A 24,470-nucleotide genomic window follows, 5' to 3' on the forward strand; every position below is an offset into this window, starting at 1 on the left:
GTTTAGCTGTGATTTTCCTTATGTACACTATGTATGCTTAGGTATTTCATTGTCCTTCTTGTTGTTTGGCTATACATCATACTGAGGTATTTCTTGTGTATATTTTTAACCTTAATCAGTGTTTCATTAGGCTTTTAGAGGGTGCATTCATTTCACCTTTGGGTTATTAGGGCGTGCAGATAGTCTCTTGGCTATTCTGTCTTCTGTCCTTGGTTCAGTCAAATTCCAGGTCTTAGTTTTTTGGAGTGTTTGCATTGTTCTTCCCAGAATAAGACCTCTGCAGTAGCTGGCAGTTTCCCACTGCTTGCAGTATATACTTCTTTAATTATTCAGGCTTAGATCTAGAGATATTTTTCTACTATTTTTGCATGGCTGTATCCTAATGTAGAAGGGATGAGTGAGCCGTAAACAAACAAAAGTGTATCACATCCAGAACCTGTACTTCCACATAGCCTTATTGCTTAAATATCATATGATTGTCCCTTTTGTAAGCCACTGTAGTGTCTTTCACTTGGCAGTTTTCCATTTGTACTTAATTATGGTTTGTGGAGGGTATGCTGCCTCCTCCGTTCCAAAACACAGCCTGCTGCGTAGGATTGTATTAAATCAGTCATAGCCAATCAAAATTCTGAATATTTGAATTGTATGGCTTGTATAAAAAGGGAAAAAATTATTTATCAATTGCACATTAAGAAATGTATCTTCTAAAACCAGTTTTTTGAGCAGTGATGTCAGAAGTGTGATGCTTCTGCAGGGTTCAGTGTTTAAGGCTTTGCTGGGAACTGGTGCTCTTTTAAAAAGAACCAAACTATCCCCAAGTGTTTAGTTCATTAATAAGTAAATCATAAAATATATGTGGGAACAAATAGACATAATCAAACTCCCATGTATCCTACATGCAATACATTTCTTGGTGTCTAAATCTAGTTTTATACTTCATAAAAATCGCAGCAGATACTTGTTCCCTCACATAAACTGAAAACATGTTTACATTGATCTAGACCTTATAGAGAAACCATTTTTTGTGTACATACATAGTCATGCTTTCACCAAATGCATATTTGGATATGACTTGAAGGTGTTAAGATAGCTGCTGCATAGTTTATTATCTGCTGCTGTTTACTTTGACTGTTTATCATTGACTCATACGTGAAGCCAGGTATTTTCCTATTTATATATCCAATATCCTGTATATCTTTATTACAAGTGATTTTACTATAAATTAGGAAATAAATTGGTTGGGTTTTTTTTTCAGGGCTTGGAGAGTAGTAGTAGATTTGTTTTCAATAATGTTGCCTATTTGGAAAGTATTTTAAATAACATTTTGTTATTTTTTTGCCTTTTCCCTATGATGTTTCTAGGGTACTTTTCCACATGGCATAGACATTCTAACCGCAGCTGATTATTTTGCTGTTGGTAACAGAGTTAACTGTTACCTGACTATAAGGTAAGGTTCCAAGCATTAGTTTTCTTAAACATCAGAGACCTCTTTTACATAATGAAATATTTGTCTGATTGTTCACCTTACTGAACATTGTTTATCACTGTTGTTTCTGAATAAATTAAGATTTAATTTTTCTTATTTCTGCATCAAACTGCTTATTAGGTATAAGACAAGGTGAAAATGTGACCATGATTTCCTTGTCTATATGGAAGAAGCAGCCAAGAGGCAGTATTTGCAGGTGTCACAAAGCTGGCTATGCTGGTCAAGGTTAGAGAGGACTGGGGGGGGTTTGAAGAGTTGTAGTGAAAGGAGATGCTGTTATAATGGGAAATAGACTCTGATGTGGGTAGCAAAAAATAAACCAACAGCCATTTAAAAATATTCTTTGCACAAGTTGTTGGATTTGTGGTCTGTGCACAGACCTTTAACTTGAGTGCTTGTGTTTTACATAGATAGCTCAATGAAAAATCTTAACCACAATATGCAGTAGTGTTTGAAAAAACAAGCTGATCCCTGCAGTATGGAGTCCGCAAGGAATGCAGTGGGAAATACTGGAAATGGTGTGATGCTGTCGTAAATCAGTGCCTTGTCTTAGAATACTGTGTTCTGCTCTGGTCAGCTGTCTGAAGATACAATAGTGCTGAAGTCAGGGGAATTCAGAGGCAAGCTGGGTGCACAGGATGACTAAAATGAATGTAAGAGTGCACTTCCTCATGAGAAGATGAAAAGGGCTGAGGGCTGGGTTCTACCTTTAGTTGCCTAAGACAGACAGTCTAGCCTGGGTGTCTAGCCTCTCTCCATAGGCAATGCAAAGAGGCACCTACAAAGGTGATTCAGACCATTATAAGATAGGTCAGATAAATTGCTCTATGGAATTGCATGCTGCTCAGGAGCCAGCAGGTTGAAAGGCCTGGAGAGATCATATTCTTGGGGAATATGAAATAGCAAACAAGTATGTGATGGTTTATGCCCCAGTGCCAGCTTTGTGACTTCCAGTGAGGTTTTGGGTTTTTTTTAAGATAATTTGCACTGGAACCTTCTGTCTTCTCCTCGACTATTTTTTTTAATTAATCTGTCCACCTCCATATTGTCCCTTTTGTGCATAATCGTTTTGGTCTGTACGTGTCTTCACCTTTTACCTACTGTCATTCCTTGTGGGGCGCACACCCTCCTCCTACACTGCCCCAGAGCTGCCGCCTCTGCCCCGAGATGGGGAAATGCAGTGACTTGGTCCGTGCTGCTCTAGATCCATATAGTGTCAGTAGGACTTTTGGAAGTCTGCCTTTTTGTACTAGTAAAAAATTGAAAATACTCAAAATTAAAAAAGTGGGGTTTATTTTTTCTCTTTTATAATTTTGGCTTGGAGATGCATCACGTTCTCCTTACTTTTTGAGAGCTGAATTGTTAATTTCTTTTCTTTTTTCAAGTGCTCATTTTTTTACTCCTTTCATTGCAATTTCCATGGGTTTTGTAGGAGTGTTACTTATCTAAGCAAAAATACTTTTACTCTTGATTTCTTTCCTCCACTCCTGGGCCTTCAAATTGGGCAACAGAAAGACTAAATTTGTAGATTCTGTATGAATAATCTTAGGCATTTAGTACCGTGATTCCTGGAAATTATGTTCAGTCTTACTAATCGAACCCTTCTTTGCACAGCATTTGACATCTCATTCATTAGATTACTTTTAAAAGCCTTCACCACTTGTTCTTCAAGCAGGATGTTATTTTTTGGGTCAATTCTTAATTATTTCCTTATTTCTGTCTGAGTAACATCAAAGAAAAAGTACATAAGCGTATATTTGGCTGCACAGAAAACATGTATCATTATAATGTGGTAGGAAGAATGGACCTTTCTGATCAGTATGCCTTAAGGTGCTGTAATTGTTTATGTAGCTGGAAAAAGCTGCTTGAGGATCATATTCCAGATCTGGAATCTTCGGCTGTCCTTCCCCCACCCAGATAAGATGATCTTGGGACACTTTGTGTGCCAGCATATTGTGGCTGTGTGAAAGGAGGCTCCGCAGGTGTGAGGGTTGGTACTGCTACATTCCTTTGAGCAATAAAAGCTCGAAAAGGATGTGCCAATTTCTCCAGATGGATTTGGTTTTGGTTAATAAATGATGATACATTCTTGTAGAGAGGCATTATCATGTATATTCTTATATGTGTGTTTATAAATAGTTACTAATACCCTTTAAAATCAAAATATTTTTATGCAAGTTTTTCACACCGGGTGCCCTTTCAGCTCAAATGTCATAATTTGTTCTGAGGATGGAAGGTAGAGGAAAGCCATTTTGTATGAACTGGGATTAAAGAGATGATGCAATTCCAGGAGTTCTGGGCTTGGGAATAACAGAGTTAAGGTAGAAGCTTCTTAATCTAAGTAGAGTGTGATACAAAAAATGTACCAGAACATAGTCAGGAAGGTTAGACTTGCATCCCAGGCTACTTGCATTAAATACTCAGTAGGGTACAAAAGATGAGGACCGTAGTTAGTTATAAATTAAAATGGAAAGTGGGATTGTGCTGCAGACATGACCCAAGAGATCAACGTTGATGAGCTGAGCAAGGGAGCTCGGAATAAAATGGTTAGGAGAAGTGGCGAGTGCTAGAACTAGGACTCTGCAGTTGTGAAGAAGAGAGGAGAACTCAAATATGGCAGGGTCAATCTCTCTGTTATTTTACGTTCTTCCAGAACAGGGAGAGGAACCAAAGAACAGTAAATTTTACTATTTCTCTTCTGGCATCAACAACCAGTTAAACCACCTGTCTAATCCCCCTCCAGGGCTCATAGCAGTAGCAGATATACTTCTATACCGTGTATTGGCTCAAATGACAGAGGTCTGTGCTGTGGATCTAAGGATTCCTACTCTTCTGATGAATTGCATAGATACCAGTATGGTAACATGCAACACTATTTGGTTTTTGTCTTTGTTTTGCTTCTAATCACACACACATATATTAATGGAACACTATTATGGTTGCAAAGTTAGTCACTCAAAAGATTAAGACAGGTGACATTGTGGTAATCCATGCCTCCTTAATGTCGTTCCTTTGTGCAGACCATTTTGACACAAACACATCTACTGATTGTTTAGCTTTCCAAGATTATTGAATATACATCAGATGTACTGAAAAACCATTTCACTTCTGTTGACCCTAGCTTTCAGTAGTTGATGTTTCTGAAGATTGGAAAGCAAGTGTGGCTATCGGGTTGGTAATGATGCAGGCTACCTAGCTAATGAATTCTAGTGTTCCCTTAGGTCTTGACTCTGCAGCTGCAACATTTTTTGTCATAATTGACATTTTCTGTATACTTGATTTTTAAAAAGGTCAAATTGAAAACATACTCATTTTGGACTGTTGTATTTATGAAGATGTAGCACATTTCGGTGTTTTAATTTTGCCATGCTGTGGATTGCATCATTAACATTTCTCAATCTGTAATAATTGTATACCCAAATATACACATCTAGATTTTCTAGAATGTAACAATGGGAATTGAGTATTTCTTTTTGCTGTTCTTTGCTGTCAACCTTTTTATATGCGTAGGAGTTTTTCCGTAAGGAATCTGGAAGTTTTACAAAAGTGATTTAAATGTTTTTCAACAATTGCAAACTATTTCCTATGCTAAATCGGGCTGCATCTCACGATTAAGTGATTTCTTTTTTTTTTTGGTTGCTTTAAAACTAGAGGATTTAAATCTTAGGAGCAGCTTGTGTTAAAATGCACACAGATGCTGATTCTGTACTCTCCATGGACATTTCTTTTTTAGTGTGTATATTGCTGGCTTTCCTCAGTACACACAGCCGATGATTGATCATTTAGTTAACATGAAGATTAACCACTGGGATAGGTAAGTTCATAAAGTCTAATGATTAATACCCAGGAGCTGAGTGTTCTGCATATCATGCTTTCCTAGATTAGTTCTGTAAATTTCACTTCTACCAGAGTTTGCAATAGCATGTGACTGAAGGGAACTGGACAAGTCATCTATGCCTCCCTAGTATATTGTCACTTAAAACATGTTTATGAATTCTGTCTTTTTGCCATGACCTCAATCTGTTAATAGATTAATAAAACGCATTTATATGTTAGACGGTGTATGTGGGGGGTAAACACCATCACCATACAATTATCATAATTAAAGTAGATTTCATGCATAGAGATGGTGCTTAGTCATATTCAGTGTTCATGAAGATTAAAATGCGTACATATAACACAAATGAGATTGTATCAGTGCTGATAATAGTTTGCATCATGAGAAATAATAACAGTTTACTGTAGTGTCCCTGCCAATGCTTAGAATGAGCCCTGAGGTTCTACCATCCACACTTAGGTTTTTCTTTGTCTCTTTCAGCAATAAGTTCTATTCACATAGCTAAAAGCTAGCTGTAGGCTGTCTGTTTGGTCCACTCTTGGGTTTTGTTGGCTTTTTTGAGGGGGGGTAGCATGGGATGGACAGAAAATACTGTAATTTTTTAATATTGCTGGGGTCTTCATTTTGGTCCTGACATTATTTTTTAACCCATTAGTTCTACTAAATTGCTAATCCCCCAAAAATGCAAAAATGCTTTTTTCATCCTCAGTGTTATTCGAGAACTTTCAACCAAGGCTCTGCATAACCTTACTCCACAGGCTTCTGAATACATGGCAAATGTGGGTAGGTAACAAATAAGTTCTGCATCATGTGCCACAGCAAGCACTCAGGCTTATGTAGCAAAATGTATTAAGAAGATTTAAACATGCAATATGACTTAATAAAAGTGAAGATTTCCTCTGTACCTTAGTGACACTAACAGCTTTACCAGTTTTCAGATTTTATGCAACATTTGTAAGATACTGCCAGATCTTTTTTTTGTCTGAGGACTGCACTTTAGTGATCCAGCTACACTGGACCCTACCAGTTCTGAGATGAATAAATGGGTGTAGTTCCATTGCAGCTTGCTTTCAGATTCCTAGCTTTTGCTTTGTTGATATGGCTTTGATGTCGTGAAGGGTGGGGGGATCTGTTTTGTCTTGTCCAGTCTGACATCTCCAGAAGAATTCCTCTTTGGCTGTTGTGTGTGTGTGTAATCAAATATTATTTCTTAGCCTGAACTCCTTTGCTCGGCCCACTTGAGATTCTGAGGATGTACCAGCTGCCTTTTAATGTGGCTGAAAGGCTGCAGCTGACACCCAGGTGTGTCTGTAGTTCCTGATCTTACCAAGCCTCCCTATAGTGGTCTGGGAAGGTCGCAGTTCGCATGGAAGTAAAATTTCATGGAAGCACAAGCCTCATTTCCCTTAATGCTCAGCCAGCCCAATGCCTAATAGCAAGTGTGTGATTTCATTTACTGCAAACAAGGAGGTAGTCGTAAGTACAAAATTCCTTGTGGCCTAGTATGCTTTTTCAGAATTTGCTTATATTTTTGAAACTTGTTTTTTATATGATAGCCGGGATATATTGGCCCGACTTCCCAGAAATGATTTTCCCATCTTATTTCTAGGCAGACATGGTTACATTTACAACTTTGATCTATCACTGTGCTTTGTTTAAAAAAATTAATAAATTATTTCATCTCTTTCAGTTTTGCCAAGACTTCTGCCTTTATCAGTGGGCACAGATCTGCACACACGCCATGGGGCAATTCTTGCCTGTGCTGAGATCACCCATGCACTGTGTAAACTGGCAGAAGAGAATAATAGGTATAAATGCAAGATTATCTAAGACTATAAATTTTCCTTTCATGTCTGGTCTATTGAAAGCTTCCTGAGTATAATTATGGAAATCTCCATCTTACTGAACTTCTTTTCCATGGAATTTTTGTTTGTTTTGATCAGTCATGCCAAGGCTTCACCTTTTATTCAGTGATGTTGTAAACTGAAGTCTAAAGTCATCATCAGGAAAGTGGGATTATTTGCTGCATTACTTGGAGAGTTCAAAGTTATAATTTAAATATAGATTATCCCCCCCTTCCCTGTGCGTATGCTGTTTTCCTAGTGAGGGGACAGTCTTGTCATCAGCGTTAGAGAAATACCTCCTCAAGCAGCTTGTTGGACTGATTTAATTATTGCTGCTGAGTGTGGTCCACATATATAGGTATATCTCTATATCTCTCTTATCTGTATAAGGGTGTATGTGTGTATATATACACACATATTACATATAAGTGATATAGCCCTAATAATTGACAAAATTATTTGCAGATTTCTTTGCTTTAATGTTGTGATTAAAGAAACAAGTCATTTACCTTTTCTTTCTATCACAAGAATCACATGTGAGAAATGGTTGAAGATCTCTATTGCAAAAACTAGAATTCGGAAGTTATCATAGCAGAATTATATGCAAGCATGATATAAATTGGGATGGGTGGCTGTTAAAGATTTTAAAGGCAGTGGAAAATAAGACTCCAGAGTGCAAACTTCACTGAAGTACGGTTCTGCAGGAGTCATAGATATATGTACACTGAAGAAATGTATTTTAAAAAAAAACAGACAGACTTTCTGGGTTATTTTTGTTCTACAAGTTGGATGATTACTCTCTGATAAACCTTTTTCATTTTACTTCTACGAACATCTTAATGCAGTCACACAAAGACATCTAAAGTGGTGACTTCGAACAAATGTAATGTTGTTTGTACAGGCTAAATATACTGAGATGAATTCAAATAACAGATATTAAAAGTGTGCGTTAATTTTTATGGCTTGAGTTATTGACAAGTAGCAATTGTATTTGCCAGAAGTGTCTAGCAAAAGAATTTGTGTTTTCCTTTTTCAAGGGAAAAAAGTTAGAGAAGATGATGCAGGGTATTTTTAATAGTAGGAAATAACTTGAAATAGTTGGAAAAATCATGGGCATGTTGGAATCCAAAATTCAGCTGAGCTGATAAAAGGTTATTGATTTATTAATGATGATAATATTGTTTGGAACTGACACTAATTTTTTATAGTCCTTAAAGAATGAGTTTGCTATGTGATAAGGATTTATGTCATTATGTTTGAACTATTTAGAACTAAATATTGCATATTTCTGTTGAATGTAATTTGAAAATCAAATTACTGGTTTTGCTTGAAAGTACAGTGAAGTCATGAAGAAAAATTATATCTAGCATGATCAGGAAAGCCGTCTTAAAAAATTTGTATACCTTTACAGACCTATAACACATTATTTTGATGAAAAATCATTGGAGGGACTCAAGCAAATCCATGAAGAGGTGTGTATAAAGTATAAATTTACCTTTTAACCTGGTATGTGGTATGTTTTATTATTTTTAAACAAAAAATCATTTACAATTTAGACAGCTGCTTTCCATCTTGTTTTCTCTTCCCCTTGCTAAAAAAAAGCAATCTCACAAACAGGGATTTGGACAGACACTCCAGGTAGCTAGATGTCCTTAAACCCACTATAATTTTGTATTTGGTCCCTTTCTATTCTGCCAGCCTCTTAGCTAAGCCACTTTCTCTGTTGCTGCTAGTTGTACTCCTGAAATACCATGTGGGGTTTGCTTTGGTTTTATTCCCACTTTGGTTTTCTTCCCTCTTTCTGTACACACTGACTGGCTGTGCAGGTAGATAGATATATGGCTGTTGCCTTAATGTGACCATGTTCAAGAGAGATCTCCCAGTGAGTCCATTCTGCACTTTCTATTCTTCTTTATCAGGATTTCATTGCTAAACCTTTGCAGCCATAATTTAGCTGTTTATAGACCTTGAAAATCATATTCTGTATTTCAGCTGATGTATTGTCTTTATCTCTACTTATGACAAAGGAAGTCGTGTTCATAGCAAGTTAAAATGCTTCTACGAAGATAATTTTGCCTGTCTTGTCCCTTTAATTTTAAGTCACGCTGTTGTGTTTTTATTTTGCCTCCTATTTCTTCACCTAATGGAACAGACAGTGCTCCATCCAGGCTCCTACTTCTTTCCTGCAGTATCCGTAGTACCTTTAGTCTCAGTTCCGATGCGCTAAAGCTGTCAGCTTTACTCATTATTATTCAAAGTACACAGCTACTTGCTTAATGCTGTGCATAGGTGAAAGCTGCTGGTACAGGTTGAAAATATCTCCATCCTTAACTTTCTCGTGTTGGAATGCATGAAATCTCGGCCAGCAGTACCTATACTGTTACAACGGCCTTAATCCATTATGATCATTTTAGAAGGGCTAACTGTGGAAAGCAAATGTATTTTTAAAAGCCAAACTACCTTTCAGGGTATGTGCAGGAGCGGCTAGGATTTGGAATTAAGACAACCAGCTCTTTATCTATGTGTTAAATTGATTTTCTTCGAATGTAAAATTCAAATGGCTATGAAGAGGGTTTTTTTCTTTAAATATTTTCCCTTTGAATTTTATTTTTAAATAACCCAAAGTGTTGCATAGCTTACAGTATATAGACATTGCACATGAGGAGGAAAAATGAAATCACTTGTATCAGACTCACTCTGCTAATACTAATGGTTGTTGCTTTCTTTTCCCCCAGCTTCGCAGTCGTCAATTGTACAGGTAAGAAAATAGCTGTCAAAAAATAATTATTTGCATTTTGAATTAGAAGTAATGAAAAGAGTAGGATCCTGGGGGTGTTTTGTGTTGTACAAGCTAGTTACACCTACCATAGACTGCCAGTCTCTCGCAGGTCATCCAGATGCAAGTGTGTGCATTCCTTTGGCTTTGTCTGCCTATTACAGAGGCTGATGTTGTTTTATAATGGTTATGGTCTTTAGAGAGTGCGACTCCCAGGGCATGTTAGATTAGTGGGAAAGCAGTAAGTACTGGTCTCTATATTGTGATAGAGACAGGACAGAATATGAACCAGAATATGCTTGCTAATTCCTGGCTGCAGCAGTATGCAATGAATTTCTTTCTCATTATTCACCTGTACTGTAGTACTTGTATGGTTCAAATGGGTTTATAGAAATGACCTTTACCTAATAAGTTAATGAGTCCAAAAGGTATTTATTTATTTATTAAAGGAGCTTTTATCTAAGTCCCAGAATTACTTTCTTCATCCTGTGGAATGAGTAGGCCAGGAGTATTACAAAAGGTTCCATGCAAGTGTTCATCCCTTGCACCAAGGAAAATGTAAATGAGTTTCACTGTGTTGTTTTTCATTTCCTCTCTGTTGAAGCTTCCAGAAAATAAAGGCAGTTTGCCTTGCCAATGTTAAGTAACTGTTAAGTAAATGTGAACCAAAGCTATTATGTGACTTCAATTTGTTCCTAAATTTAAGGAAATCAAAAACACGATCAATGACTTCTATCCCTTAATGATTGTATATGCAGGTTTTTTCCTACTTTAACTGACAAATTCTTTGAGCGTTTGGGCAGTTTCATTCCCTTCTTTGCACACAACATATCTGAGAACAGTAAAGTCAGAGTAGTTTTTTTGTCTAATATTAATTATAATGTAAAAATTTTAAGGTAAGTTTTTATATCCTGAAACTTTCTGGAAAAAAAAAAAAAAAAAGAAAAAAAAGTTAAAATTTCTTTTATGAGGGTCGTACGTACTGATGTGAAACTTTCCTTCTTCCTCAGTTAGTTTGTACTGGCACACGGGTTTAATGCTGATACTGTATATTAGTGCCTTTGTGGGTGGCTGTCTTGGCTCCCATAAATTCTTTAATGTCAGGGTGGAGCTTGGGTGTAATTTGTTTTTGTCATAATGTGCACTTCTTGCACTTAATGGTATTTATAAGATGCCTACAGAAATGTTTTCATTCTAGATAAGACTTCTAATTCAACTCCAAGCAAAATTGATTCACTGCTGTTTATTCTAATGCTTAGGCTGACACAGAGATGTCTACTACAATCCATATCCATATTTTAAAATATCGGTATGCATAACATTTTAAAATAGGACAAGAAAAATAAACTAGGTTATAAAAACAAACCAGCAATATGAGTATTGCTGGGCAAGCATTTAGTGAAACAAGCCAAACTTGTTTTGTGATGAGTAATTATTGCACATAATATTCCAAAGATTTCCATTTGAGAAATTGCTACCGGGAATTTTCGGTGTAACAACATCTTGTAGGAATGTTGAAAACCTGTGTGTTTTATTTGTGCTTCTAGCTTTTAAACTGCATTCAGAAAAAGCATCAGGCCACAGGTCTTAACTGTTTATTAGCTACTTTGCTTTCACTTCTGGCAACAAACATAGCTTTCCTTTTGTGGACTGAATGGGTTTTAATGCTTTGATCAAGCTGTTTTCAGATACTGCGTTGGCCTGCGAGAAAGGGAAAGGAAGTAAAGTGTAAAAATGCTGTGATTTAAAAAAAATAAAATGTGAAGTTACAATTTATAACTTGTACGCTGGAAAATGGGTTGTGAGATTCTTCATTGTCTAATGCTTAGGATTCCTTTGAATCCATAAGTACCTCAAGTCAAAAAAGATAAATCCAAAGTGTTGTAATGGAGACCTTCATGTAGTTGATGACTTTACTTTCTTTAGCAGCTCTTGCTGTGTCTTTGACCTGATTTTCAGTGGTGGCCATGAATTACTCTTCACATAGGATGCAGTTCAAGTTTTGAGTCCTGCCCAGCCTCTCAATTTTGAGGATACTCGAAGCAGTCAGATTTGTTTATACTAATTGTAGAAAATCCTGTCCTCTACTGGATTAACATTTTTTAAAGACCAGAAGTATCTTTCTGTCTTCCTGTAGAAGTCCTTTTCTGGTTTTACCATAGTATGCTGAAAAAGGAGGATGCAAGTCCAGGCACAACAGTATGTACGTCCTTCCATTAGTCTTGACTCTGACACATTTGAAGCACGAGTTTGTCTTGAGGAGCTGGTTGGTTTAAGAATTTGTATGTGTACTTCCAGTGCAGTATTGTACAGCGAGCCTGATTTTCTGTGTTAAAAGGGCCTTAGTCATAGCAAGTCGTATGCAAACCATGCCACTTAGAGTATTTGTCCATAGTGCCTGTTTTCTGCTCTGTGGGTAATGGAGTTATAAAAATGGGGCTATCTTTTATTTGCTTCAAATGTTACTTTTGTATATAAAAACGTAAGACAAAGGCTTGTGGCATCTGTTGTCTTAAACTGTCTTACTTGGGATAGGAAGTCAGTCTGTCAGTTCAAACACAGTGTTAATGGTCAGCCTTATGTATATTATCATAGAATCATAGAATGGTTTGGGTTGGAACGGATCTTAAAGCTCATCCAGTTCCAACCGCCTGCCATGAGCAGGAACACCTTCCAGTAGACAGGTTGCTCAAAACCCTGTCCAACCTGGCCTTGAATCAACCTGGCTTCTACTGAACCAGCATGGTCAAAATCTTATTTTCTGTAGCAGATATATTTCTGTAGTGCATCTGAGACATTGTGCTAGTTCTCAGTGTGAAAAGTCCTCAAGAAATAAGTATTTTTAATGGTAATTCTGTTAAGCTTCTTTAAAAAGGCATCAGATACAAGATGAATATACTGAATATTTGACCAAATAGATGTCCAGAATATTTTTTACCTCCTTTCTTGTAGCCAGTACTAAGTCTGATAATGTAGGTCCTAATACACAGGATTTGGGTGACAGGATACTTCAGGATGGGTATGGAAGTACCGCAGATAGATAAACTGGACTTTCATCAGGTAGATGCACTGCACTTCTGTATTTCAGCTCTGTTCTATTCATTGGGCCCTCAGGGTTCCCATCGAAGGTCTGACAGGATGCCTGGTGTTTGGTAGCAACTCCCACACTGGATGATTCAGGTAGTGCAATGTGCTGCATGCTGAGTTTTGCTCTGATCTCATTCTTGTAACATATGAAGAGACTGGCTGCATGTATTACATGGTCAGCTACGTGAGACAAGCAATTTTAGGGTTCTAGAAGAGCAGCTAGTCTACGTTGGACTGTCATCCTCAGAGCGTCAGCTTTCCAAAAGCATAGGGTAGCCTGTAGGTGTTGACAGGTGCCAGGCAAAAGAAAACTCCTCTCATTTCAAAGACCTTTAAGGTAGTAACTAATCTTGATGGTTTCAGGGCAAATGTGTTGCTTGGCAGTCACCTCCATAAGAGGTTTTGAGGCATATTAACTTAATCAGCAAATAATTCCAGCCCTGCAACAAAGCTCATCTTAACAATTCTTCGAAGTTTAAATTGTTTTTTGGATCCAGTAACATGGTGGTTCTAGGAGGTCAGGCTTTACTGTGCTTTGAAGAGTTGCAAGGTGCAGAGGTGTATCTCTTTCCTCCCCTGTGTAACTTGTGATAAAGCCATTTTGTACTTCCCAAGCCCAGTAAGTATGTAACCTGGACCTTTTAAGATACCTTGATTCTATTTAAGGCAGAGTTCCCATGGAAAATAATAGGCTACAATTCATATGGAGCTGAAAATCCTTATTGAGCAGGTGTTTTTAGCTACTTGGAAATAGAGTACTTGTGATTGAATCTCTTGAGCTATTCCAGTAGTTTTAACTTTGGGTTCAGATATTTATAAGAATGTATATACTGACAGCTTCTGTTACTGTTATTTATAATCTTAAAGACGAATTCTAAGCTTCTCACAAAAGGCAGGTTTTAAATAATTAAAAAAACCCAGTATCCACAAAAATACCTTGAACTTCCATGTGCAGTGGAAACAGCACTGCCATTGGTTCTGATTCAGGCCTACGTAATTAGATGCAAGCCTCCTGAGGTCAGTAATCTTAATTCATCAGCTCTACAAGGGATTGTGTATTTTTATTATATTTTCCACAAATAAATTGTGACTCATCCTGGGCTGTTTCTGGAGAGAAGCTTTGCTGTGGAAGTGTACATAGGAAGGAATGCTTAGGAGCTCATGGCGCCTGGGCACTGCATCAGTCAAGTTCCAAATTGAATTAATAATTAAACCTTGAAACAGGTACATCTATTAATGTGATGCAACTTGTGGATGTGTCTTTGGAAGAAAAAAGAGAGAATACTGACAGTACAGCAAAATTCAGAATCTCTGAATTAGGTAGATCTGTATCTTTTTAATTTAGTGAAATACTGTAGAGCAAGATAAAGTTAATAGAAAGATGCGCATCATGCTTGACAAACTAAGCACTGACTGAGGGAAGATGTAGGATTCTGATAGAATTCTCAGTTCTTGAAATTGAAATATATATGAGCTGTGGAAAAGGAGAAAACTGCAGATATATTGATGGCCATACTGTGGTGTGCAGGCAAGAAATAACTTCAAGAGCTTTGCAGAGGAGAACGCACAGTATTGCAGTGCCTTCAGAGATGGATTTGATTAATTTCTGTGTTGCATGGAAATCTTACTGTGCAAGTCACTGTCACCGTGCTTCATTCTTGCACAGGGACAGCAGTCTTTGGTGAAGCTCTAAACTCTGAAATTAAATTGAGTTGATGTAATGCCAGAGGAAGGGATAGCTGTCAAATTATTAACATAAGAGTAGCTCTAAGTGGCCTGACTTCCTTATTGGCGGTGTGCAGAAGTGGAGAAGAGCAGCCTTTGTGACTCAGTTTTTGCTTTGTAGTTTGCACAGAAGTCCGTATCTGAATCCTTGCATCAGCAGACTCTGTTGCACACCAAACAAATTTACAAGATCATTATTTTATACTCATTTGCAGTAAGGCAACAGACAAAAGGCAAGGAATGGGTGAGGACAAAATGAAGGAAAAAGAAATGCTGAGGAGGAAGCAGGCCTTGCCACATCGTTCTTCTATTTTTGCCTCTGTCTCGACTCCTTGCATCACTTCTTTCTTCTCTAATTTAAATTGTTTAGAAGCTGGAGAGCAGACAACATGGCAGGAAGGTGGGGTAGATAATACGAAGACCTTATCAGCATGGTGATGTGGAATCTGTGCTTGCTTCCTATGATGATAAACTGAGCTGTGGATTACTACCTTGAGCTTCATACATTGATAGTCGAAAGCAAAAGTTTCCCAATGAAAGGAAGTGCTGATCTATGGCAAATGAGAATATTGTGGAGTTGGCGTCTCTGTATTACCTGTCAAACCAATGCAAATGTTGAGCAGTCGAAAACCCAGTGCATGTTGCAGGAGGCACCTACTTGTAGGGAATGGAAAAACTTGTTTAAAACGTTTAGACTTTTGAAGCTCATATAAAAGGGTAAACTGGAGAGCAAAGTTCTAAGGGTTGTTAAGGTTGCTAAGTTTGCCTTCTGAGCATAGCTACTAATTTTATTGTGGGGAGGGAGGAGGAGAGGAGGGAAGAAAGGGTTTAAAAAACCAACCCCAAACCAAGCAAATAAACAAAAAGTCTTTGTTGTTCCTCCCCCTTGCTGGGAGTTTCTGCCAGAGCTTGGCCATACAAACAGGTGATTAAGGGTTTGGCACACCTCAGGGAGGAAATATTCCAGCAAAAGTGAAGGGAGACAAGAATAAGGAGCTGAGGGAAGAAATATCCAAAGGAAGGGCAGGGGTCAAAGGTTCATAAAATGGAAAAATTAAGCCACAGAGGGTGACACTGAGCAGAACGCCCCAAGCAGTGCCCATGGCACTGTGGGGATATCCATGTAACCAGCAGATACTGCTCAGCTCTGTGAGGAAACCTCTCTGCCCAGAGACACGAGAGACTGAAGAATGGAAACAGGCCCTGCCGTTGCCAGGATGCTTCTCAGCCCACTTTCTGCCCAGTTCAGACTTTCTCCTCCCACCACTTTCAGCAGCCAGGCTAAGGCTCAGGCAGGGTTACCTGGGCTGGGTAAGCCTGAGCTTGAGAGACCATCCTTGTGTAACGCTCACTCACTTCAGGAGGGTCTGAAGCATCTTGAGCCATTTGCTTCTCTCCCTTTTCTAATGTCCTGGAGGGTTTTGCCCCCTTTTTTGTGACAATGGATGCAAAATTAGTTGGGAGAGGGCTTCAGCAGGGAAGGAGATGGTGAAGAGAGATGGGTGAGAAACTTCTCCAAGGAAGTAAACCAGTTACCATTTGTGAAAATGGCAACTGTGAATGAAGTTGCTGTTTAATGTAGATTTTGTTTAAAAATTGCATGTAATTGCTTTTTAGTTGTAGAAGTCAGAAGCTTGTAGAGGCTGTGTGACTGAAAAGTCCTGTGGCAAGTCCCACAGGTTTGGAATGCTTCTGAAGCAACTGAAAAGAAAGCAGAATGAACTTGAGTCTTAATTATTCACATCAAAAATTAGTCTGGGACAACATTTTTGCAAAAAGAAAGTTGAGTATTCAGGAAGCTTTTGTATAAATCAAGCTGAAGTCAAGACAGCAGCTGATCTAAAAAGAAGTATTTTAGAGTTGGTCAGGTACAAACCTGCAGGTATTGTGTGATCTGCTTTCATTCTGAAATGGTTTTGAGGGTTTTTTCCTCGCTTGGCAATACAGTTGGGTTGCTTGTGGTAGGTCATTCTCTGACAGCTCTTTCTGCTTTGCAGGGGTTTAGGTGGAGAGCTGATGAGACCAGCTGGTAAGTATCACACTGGGGTGTGAAAGCAGAGTCATGAATTCTTCTGTTTTCTCTTTTCCAGTTTGTTTTGCGTATGTTGTGTTGAAGGCATAAATAAAGCAGGCACAGTAATGAAAATAATACAAAGCTTGGAGGCCAGTCAGAAGACAGGAATACCAGAACCTCGGTTGCCAGCACACTTGCAAATAACTGAGAGTTGGAGATAGTTCTTGGGTTTATTGTCACACATTCTCTCCTTCCATCGTTGCACACAGTGAACTTTCTTCCTCCATTGATTTACTCAAATTCTGCTCCAGAAGAGATACAATCTGTCCATTAAGGCAGATGCCATCATGTAACTAATGGTTTTATCGTCATAAGTGTGTGCGGAAAGACTAAAGACCGTATAAAAGCAGCTTGTGGAAAGGGTAGTATCACAGAAGATATGATAGGTTGTTCACATGGATTCTGAAGATTGTTATATGTAGAACCTCCATAAAAAGGAAAGGATCAGCAATGCAGGAAAAAGTATCCATCCAGGTAGTCTGGGTGGGTAAGGAAATGATGCCAACTTGGGTTTCCTGCTCATGGGTTGCATGAAGTAAGTACTATGTAGCAGAGTCTGGCTTTGAAGGTGTGAAGCCATGCAAACATAGCGGGTAAAGGAGTTTTAGTGCCAAGATGAAATAAAAGGGGTGATGGAGCAAGAAGGATTTCTGCAGTCTTCGAGTTTACAGTCCTGTGACATGATAATACAGGCTGAAGGGATAGGTTTGGTAACATCTTTTAGCTTTCAAGCAGCTGAATATTTTGTGATTTTGGAGAAGTACAAATGACAGTATTTTGGCATGATACTGCTGTGTAGGTGGAATAAGAGAAGAATTGAAAATGCTCCACAGATTGCCTGCATGTCTAATGAAGATGATGGTCTCAACCACAATAGAGCATAAAGAAGCATAGAGAGCTAAGGAGGAGCCCTAAGAGACTTGGTTTTAGTCACTGTGCTTAACCTTGTCTGTGAATAAATATGAGAACAAAGAACGGAGCTTGAGCCCAGGGAGCCTGGCTGTGTGGTATTACCATAGTGAGGATTGAATTCAAGAGTAGGTTTGGAGCCCAGTTAGTTGATTATAAATGAGGAAGATGATGAACTGTGTACAGAGCCTAGAGGAAGATTCAAAGATTAGGCTGTGGGAGGAGCGAAAACAAAAAGGTGGCGTTATATGGTAGCTTGTTCTGTCCTTTCCCTCCTTTCTACCAACCCTCCACCGTGTCTAAAGCAGTCACATAGGGAATATGAATGTATAGGGATCTGCTGTATTTGAACTGATCATTAGGAGGTGAAGGATACTGTGTTCACCTAAGTGCTGAGCTTCCATTCGAGCAGTGCAATCTATGTACAGTAAAAGTTTGCAATTTTTACTCTGTTAATCTCTATTCCCAAAACCAGCCTTGAAACACTAAAAAAACCCACCCCTATTCTGAAAGTGGTTTTGTAAGCTTAGAACTCATGTAAATTCTTAGATTAAAAAATATAAGGACTTAATTATTAAAAAGACATTTTCTCGTATTCAGAGTATCAAAGGAAATAAAGCTGCATCCAGTTTTACAGCTCCTAGCTCTGTGCAGTGAACAGATGCCACTCCATAAAGGTCCAAAAAAATGCTAATAAGAAGCAGGAAAACCTTCCATATATATTTAAATAGTTTTTAATGGCTGTAGTATTATCCTTGTCCAAGTTGGTGTACTATCAACAATACTGCAGAGCCATTTACAGACTGGTATAGAAACAGAAAGGTGGCTGATATGTACATGTGCACCTTAAATGGTAGAGCAGGGGGAAACATAGCACCGATGTATTTGCATGAATAATGGAACTAACTCTCGTCAGAGAACAGATAACTGTTCTCAGCACTGTGTATGCAAGAACCACGAGTGTAATTTCCTTTCAGTTCCTAATTTCACATCTTTTGGCCTTCTATGAGTTTTCTTCCATTTCAAATTAATGCTAATGTAACTTGCTGTCTTATCTTCAGAATTGCTGCAATGTCTCATTAGTTTGTGTTTATCAGTTACCAAATTTACTTTTTTTTTACAGTCTGCACTTTAATTGAAAAGTTGTCACTATCAAAAATGCCCTTTAGAGGAGATCCAGTAATCGGTATGTTGTATTTTAAATAACCTTCCGCTGTCTTTGCAGTTAGTCATTAACTGAAGCATTAACGAATTATTATTTGAAAGAAGCAGGATTAGTGAGGTTGGGTGGCCTAACAAAAAAATGTCAAAAAGATACACAAATACTGCCACAGATGGGAATGTCGTTTGAGGAGTTGTTCTGTAGCTGTTTACTAATATGGGGTTTTTTTCCTGTCAGTTTTCAGCATCCGCAGTGTTTGCACTCTGTTGTAAACCAAACCAGAACAGCTACACTAATTGAGGATTACAACCTTGTTTATTTTGGAAACTCGAGGAAATATGTCAGTGTGTGTAATTGCTGGTCTTCGTAAAAAAATAATCAGAATGTTGAAGTTAAGAAGTATGAAGGTTTAATACCATTTATGCTCTTTACTGTTTCAGCTGGCTGGCAGTGGTTAATAAATGACAGTCTAAGAAGTCTCACTCTTGCTTCAAGCACTGCACGACAGCATATAAAGGTACTGTAGTTTCTCCTTCTTCATGCGATCGCATGAAGTACAGAGTTAGAAGTATTTTCACTTTCTGTTGGTGGTTTATTTTCCATGGAATCTAATTGGTTCTTGAATGTTTGTTCCTTAGATTGACAAGAAGGGTTATTTAAAAAATCCCACAATTGAATTCCTCAAAATTCAAATGGACGTTTTTGATTAATACTTTAACAGCTATCATGAAAGTTGTTCTTGGGGGTACATTGGACAAAGTAATTGACTGCTGCTGCAGTCACAGTGGGCAGCAACAGCGTGCTTGACTTTTCCATTAAACTCTGTTGCAAATCCTTTTACTGTGCTCTTGAGCTACTCCAATTCTGAATATTAAATCCATTTATGGATATGTTTCATGCTATTTTATGTACATGATCTTAACCCCTCCAGTCATTCATCTTAATTTTCCCATGTAATACCATGAGAGTTTGATCTTACACTCTTAAAGGCTCTAGTGAATTATAAAGATGATTTTTGTCTTCCCTGTTACAGTCATCACAGAGAAATTTGAATTTAACATATTGTGTTCATTTTCTTAGGTTTTCAAAATAAGATAAAAAAGCATTGCAAATATCTGGTAGCTCATCTTTTAAAGTCTTCCTTGGAAGACAGAGTAGACTAGAAAGTATCCAAATCACCGAAGAAAATTAAAAGATGACATTCAAATTCCTGCAGTATTCTTTTGGCATTAGGGATTTATTCAGAGTGCTTGTATGTCTTATGTCTTATGAGTGGACCTTCTAAACCAAGTTTAGAAGAATTAATTATACACTTTAGAGAATTTTGACTTGTTTGGTTAACATTAATTATTGTTGAGCAGTGTTTACTAAATACGAATCCTCACTTGATTTCTGTATATACTTTGGAAAGAAATAATTTTAAGGACAGTGCTCGAGACATTGAAAAGTCATCCTTTTTTCTGACATACAGGATACTCTTCCAATGTAACTTCATGCATTTAAGGTGAAAATTATTCTCTTTAAAAAAAGTGAAGGCTATGAGCAACCTGTTACAGTGGAAGGTGTCCCTGGCTTGTTGTAGGGGGGTGGAACTAGATGACATTTAAAGGTCCCTTCCAACCTAAATCATTGTGTGATTCCTTGATCTACAGGACTTATCTATTAGAATTATATATCTATTAGAATTATCTATCTATTAGAATTATCTAATTCGGTATATTTTGCTACTATAATGCCTCTGGTAGTTACAATATTATTTAGATGAATCTTGATGGGTTTTTTTCCACGTCCTTGGTTTTGCATAGAGAACAAATCTGAGGTGTCTTTAAGACAGAATGAATAAGCTGTACACGATTCCTATATTCTTGTACCTGGAGAACAGGAGTATTAACAAGTATTGTTATTAATGTGAATGGAACAGTGCATAGTTTTTATATGCTCTCAAATTTATTATAATTTTGGTCAGCATTATATTATTAGCGGAAAAGTATAATTCAACCATAAATTTTATGAGAAAACTTGTTACATGCTTTTTGAAATAGCAGCTGTACTGGTTTTGTGTTCTGAATCATGACCGAAACCACTCTAAAGATTAGAGGTTCAGGCATAATACACAACCTGTGATCCTTTCTAAACCAATTAAGATTGACAGACAAGGATTGTGATACTGGGTAGTTCGGGGGTTATGTTTATAGCCTTCAGTCCATGTTTTTTTGCCCCTCTGGTTTGTTTCTTGTAATCTGGCATCAATACATTGAAGATGAAATAGTGACTTCTGTATTTGGAAATATTGTGACATCCTGTAGGTCTTTTAGCTGAACTGAAAATACAGCTGATACTTTGCCATTAATCTCTTGAATATTAATTCAGCTTACTGGTACTGTTAAAGAAACAAGAGTAAAATCTGGTTTTTTGTTTTTCTTGCATAGGTTTCCTGTTCAACTGTTCTTAAACCAGTATTAGGAAGAAATAAAAAGAAAGTAAATGTCAGTGGCTGAAGGGAAGGACTTTTTAAAGAAAATCCACTCTCTTTTTCCTTAACCCTTTAATTCTAAGCACAGTTATAATGAACTATAAACTTAGTGTAAATATATCAAGTTCACAGTTTTGCCTTTGTTGCAGGAGTCTGCTGTCTCTGCACTGGCTGCGCTCTGTAATGAGTATTACATCAATGAAAAGGGAGAAGCTGATTCAGCTCTACAGGGTAATGACTCATGTTTACAGTAGAGGTGGAAAATACTGGACTGGACCTAACTTGCACTTTGGAAGTACTGGGTAGGATGGGGAGGAGCATCACTAATTTTAAAGGACCTTAAAATGCTTCAGGAACGAATGATAAAACCAGTTGAAATACAGGCAAAAATTTTTAGCAGGCTTTCTGAAATGACTTAGAGAATAGAATTGTGTGTTGGGAAGTTTTGCTGTTCTTAAAGATCTCTAGTCAGCTCTGTCTTGTTCATGCTTTTATTTGGCCTTGTACTGCTCTAAAGCCTCTTCCACACATGATGAAAAAAAGAAAGTGCCATTACACATGCAGACTTTGCAGGAAAAAAAAATGAATATTTTCATCTCTATGCCAGTAAAAACTTATGTATTTCATGACCATTAAATTGTCTGTGTTGTGGGACTGAAATCCACTGTTAAACATCTTCCCAATAATGTCTGATGTGCATGTATGTGTGTAAGGTCCTGTGTAGAAGACATTCAATGACAATGCAGGTGCTTTAGGTAAGAAAGCAGGTCTAAACATGATTAAGGGGATTAGGAAAAAAAGCTTATTGGTAAAATTTAACCAGTTTCGCTATCACTTGACAGATTAAAATGAAAACACAAATAAAAGATACGTCAGTGATTCGGCATTCTGAATCACTCCCTGTAAGACTGCTGTTTTATTGAATCACTTCTGTTACCTCCATTTGTTTTCACTTTCTCTTTGTTTTATTTTTTTCTGTCTTAGTGTGTTCTGGTTTGGTTTTGATGACTGTCTCTTTTAATATTCTTTCAGGATGGGTTGTATTGAATTAATATTGTAGACGCTTCATAGGCCATGTTTTATGAAGCTGAAAACTCTTAGAAGAATATTAACGTTTGCATTACCCTCGCTAGCATAATTATGAAGTAGTTACAAGTGAAGAGCTGTTCATTTGCTAGTTGTCATGTCTTAATTTTATGTCATTTGGCTAAAATGTCAATCTTAAATTTACATCAGTCCCAGGGAAGACTGTCATAGTCTTATTGTCTAAGATCATCTTGCTGTCTAAGCAAGCATTGCATCTTCCTATGGCCTCAAGACTCTACCTTACGCTCCAGTGGTTAGGAAAGTTTTAAATAATACATATGCTTATGTGAAGGTATTGCTAACCTCTGGACAGGGAACTAGTTTCCTGCTGTGAGGAACTGGTTGAGGCTTGCCTATTGCATAGGGATTTAAAAAAGAACAAGAAAAAAATCAGTCATGAGTTATGATTAATGTGTAGTTTCTTATGGTAACTATTCTTTCTTCCTCTAGCAAATATTGCTCAATCATTTAAATCTTAGATGACAGTAAGCAATGGCACTATTAAATAATTGTCCTGGGATCTGTGATCCTTTTTCCATGAGGATTAAAAAGTACATATTCAGTGAAGTGCTGAATCATAGAATCAGACTGGTTTGGGTTAGAAAAAGTTCATCCAGTTCCAACCCCTGCCATGGGCCAGGACACCTTGGCTGCTCCAAGCCCCATCCAGCCTGGCCTTGAACACTGCCAGGGATGGGGCAGCCACAGCTTCTCTGGGCAACCTGATGATGCAGTGCCTCATCACCCTCACGGAAAGAACTTCCTGATACCTCATCTAAATCTCCCCTCTGTCATTTTAAAGCCACTACCCTTTTTCTGGAGTACCTTGTTTTTCTCTGCATTTTACAGAAGAATTTAATGTATTGACCAAAAAAGCTGGTAAAGGAAGTATTGTCTGTTAAATCGGTGATAAAAAACTACAAGGGAAAAACAGATTCCTGGCATTTTTCTTTTTATTTTTTTCATTCATTCTCATTTTTTTCTTTGTATCACTTTATTGTTGAGGCTCCTTTTACCATGTGCGGTTCAGTTTACTCTTGTGCCTTTTGTCTGCTACCTCTTGTAGAGACCATTGTTCTTGTTTTGTCCCTGTTTTGTCACATAGTGATGTGCATCATCAGAGCACAGCATCCATACTTTAAAGTGGTCCCTTCTTTTTGAGCTTTCTCTGCAAAAAGCCCAACTTTTTTGTCTCTCTGTAATGTGATATGAAATTATCTCATTGGTTAGGTATGATCTGAGTGTGTTTGAACCCCCAGTCCAGTAGGACTTTTCTAGGGGAAAACTCTCGAATAACTGACCTTTACAAATGCAAAGACATCTCTTTCTTAACACAGAATACTTGTCTAATGATGGAAAGGTATGACCTGGAAATACAAAAGAACTTGTTCCCCTGTGTTTGCATGGAAATTGGTGCTTGTACTTCGGATTTATAACAAAAAAATAACTGTCCTTTTTTTGCTCTTGAATGACTTGGATTAGTCTGCCTGAACACCTGACTTTGTATTTAGAAAATCAGAATTCATTCATGTAACAGTGAGCATCTTAAAGTTTTTATCTTTTTTCTGTAGGGAATTCAAGGTATTCTGTATTTTAGCTTAATGAATTACGAAATTTTCTAGATGCTCTGTTCGGGGGATCTTCTGGTTTAGTTTTTTGTTAGCCACATGTGTAAGGACACTGATGTGGTAACTGCTTTTCACTCGGCAATTGTATTTTTTTCTAGATGAGCTGGTGACAATGTATGTTTCAGAACTACAAAACACAGAGGAAATGGTTCGTTGTGGCTTTTCACGTGCTCTTGGGGCTCTTCCAAGGTTTCTGCTAAAGGGCAGGCTTCAGCAGGTGAGAAAACATGGTCATTGTAATGACAAGAGAGGGCACAGGGCATTTTGAATGAAACCTATGGTGGTAATCAAACTAATAATAATAATCATAATTAAAGGTCTTTCTGAAGGAGGTTTGGAATCTAATGTACAGTAACTCCAGAAAATCATCACAGGTTTAGTT

General features: G+C 37.7%; 1 protein-coding gene across 1 annotated transcript in view; it reads left to right on the forward strand.

Annotated features, from left to right (window-relative positions):
* The window catches only part of TBCD (tubulin folding cofactor D), a 123,445-nt gene that overhangs the window by 70,436 nt on the left and 28,539 nt on the right, over positions 1 to 24,470 (forward strand). Inside the window, exons 18-28 of the mRNA XM_065693733.1 lie at positions 1,362 to 1,447; positions 5,220 to 5,300; positions 6,034 to 6,107; positions 7,015 to 7,132; positions 8,580 to 8,640; positions 9,904 to 9,926; positions 16,754 to 16,785; positions 18,863 to 18,925; positions 19,342 to 19,418; positions 21,524 to 21,605; positions 24,187 to 24,305. Coding sequence (XP_065549805.1) covers positions 1,362 to 1,447; positions 5,220 to 5,300; positions 6,034 to 6,107; positions 7,015 to 7,132; positions 8,580 to 8,640; positions 9,904 to 9,926; positions 16,754 to 16,785; positions 18,863 to 18,925; positions 19,342 to 19,418; positions 21,524 to 21,605; positions 24,187 to 24,305 — 816 coding nt within the window. The remainder of the gene's footprint in view (positions 1 to 1,361; positions 1,448 to 5,219; positions 5,301 to 6,033; positions 6,108 to 7,014; positions 7,133 to 8,579; positions 8,641 to 9,903; positions 9,927 to 16,753; positions 16,786 to 18,862; positions 18,926 to 19,341; positions 19,419 to 21,523; positions 21,606 to 24,186; positions 24,306 to 24,470) is intronic.

This window comes from Lathamus discolor, chromosome 13, assembly GCF_037157495.1.
Source record: "Lathamus discolor isolate bLatDis1 chromosome 13, bLatDis1.hap1, whole genome shotgun sequence".
Classification (NCBI taxonomy): domain Eukaryota; kingdom Metazoa; phylum Chordata; class Aves; order Psittaciformes; family Psittacidae; genus Lathamus; species Lathamus discolor.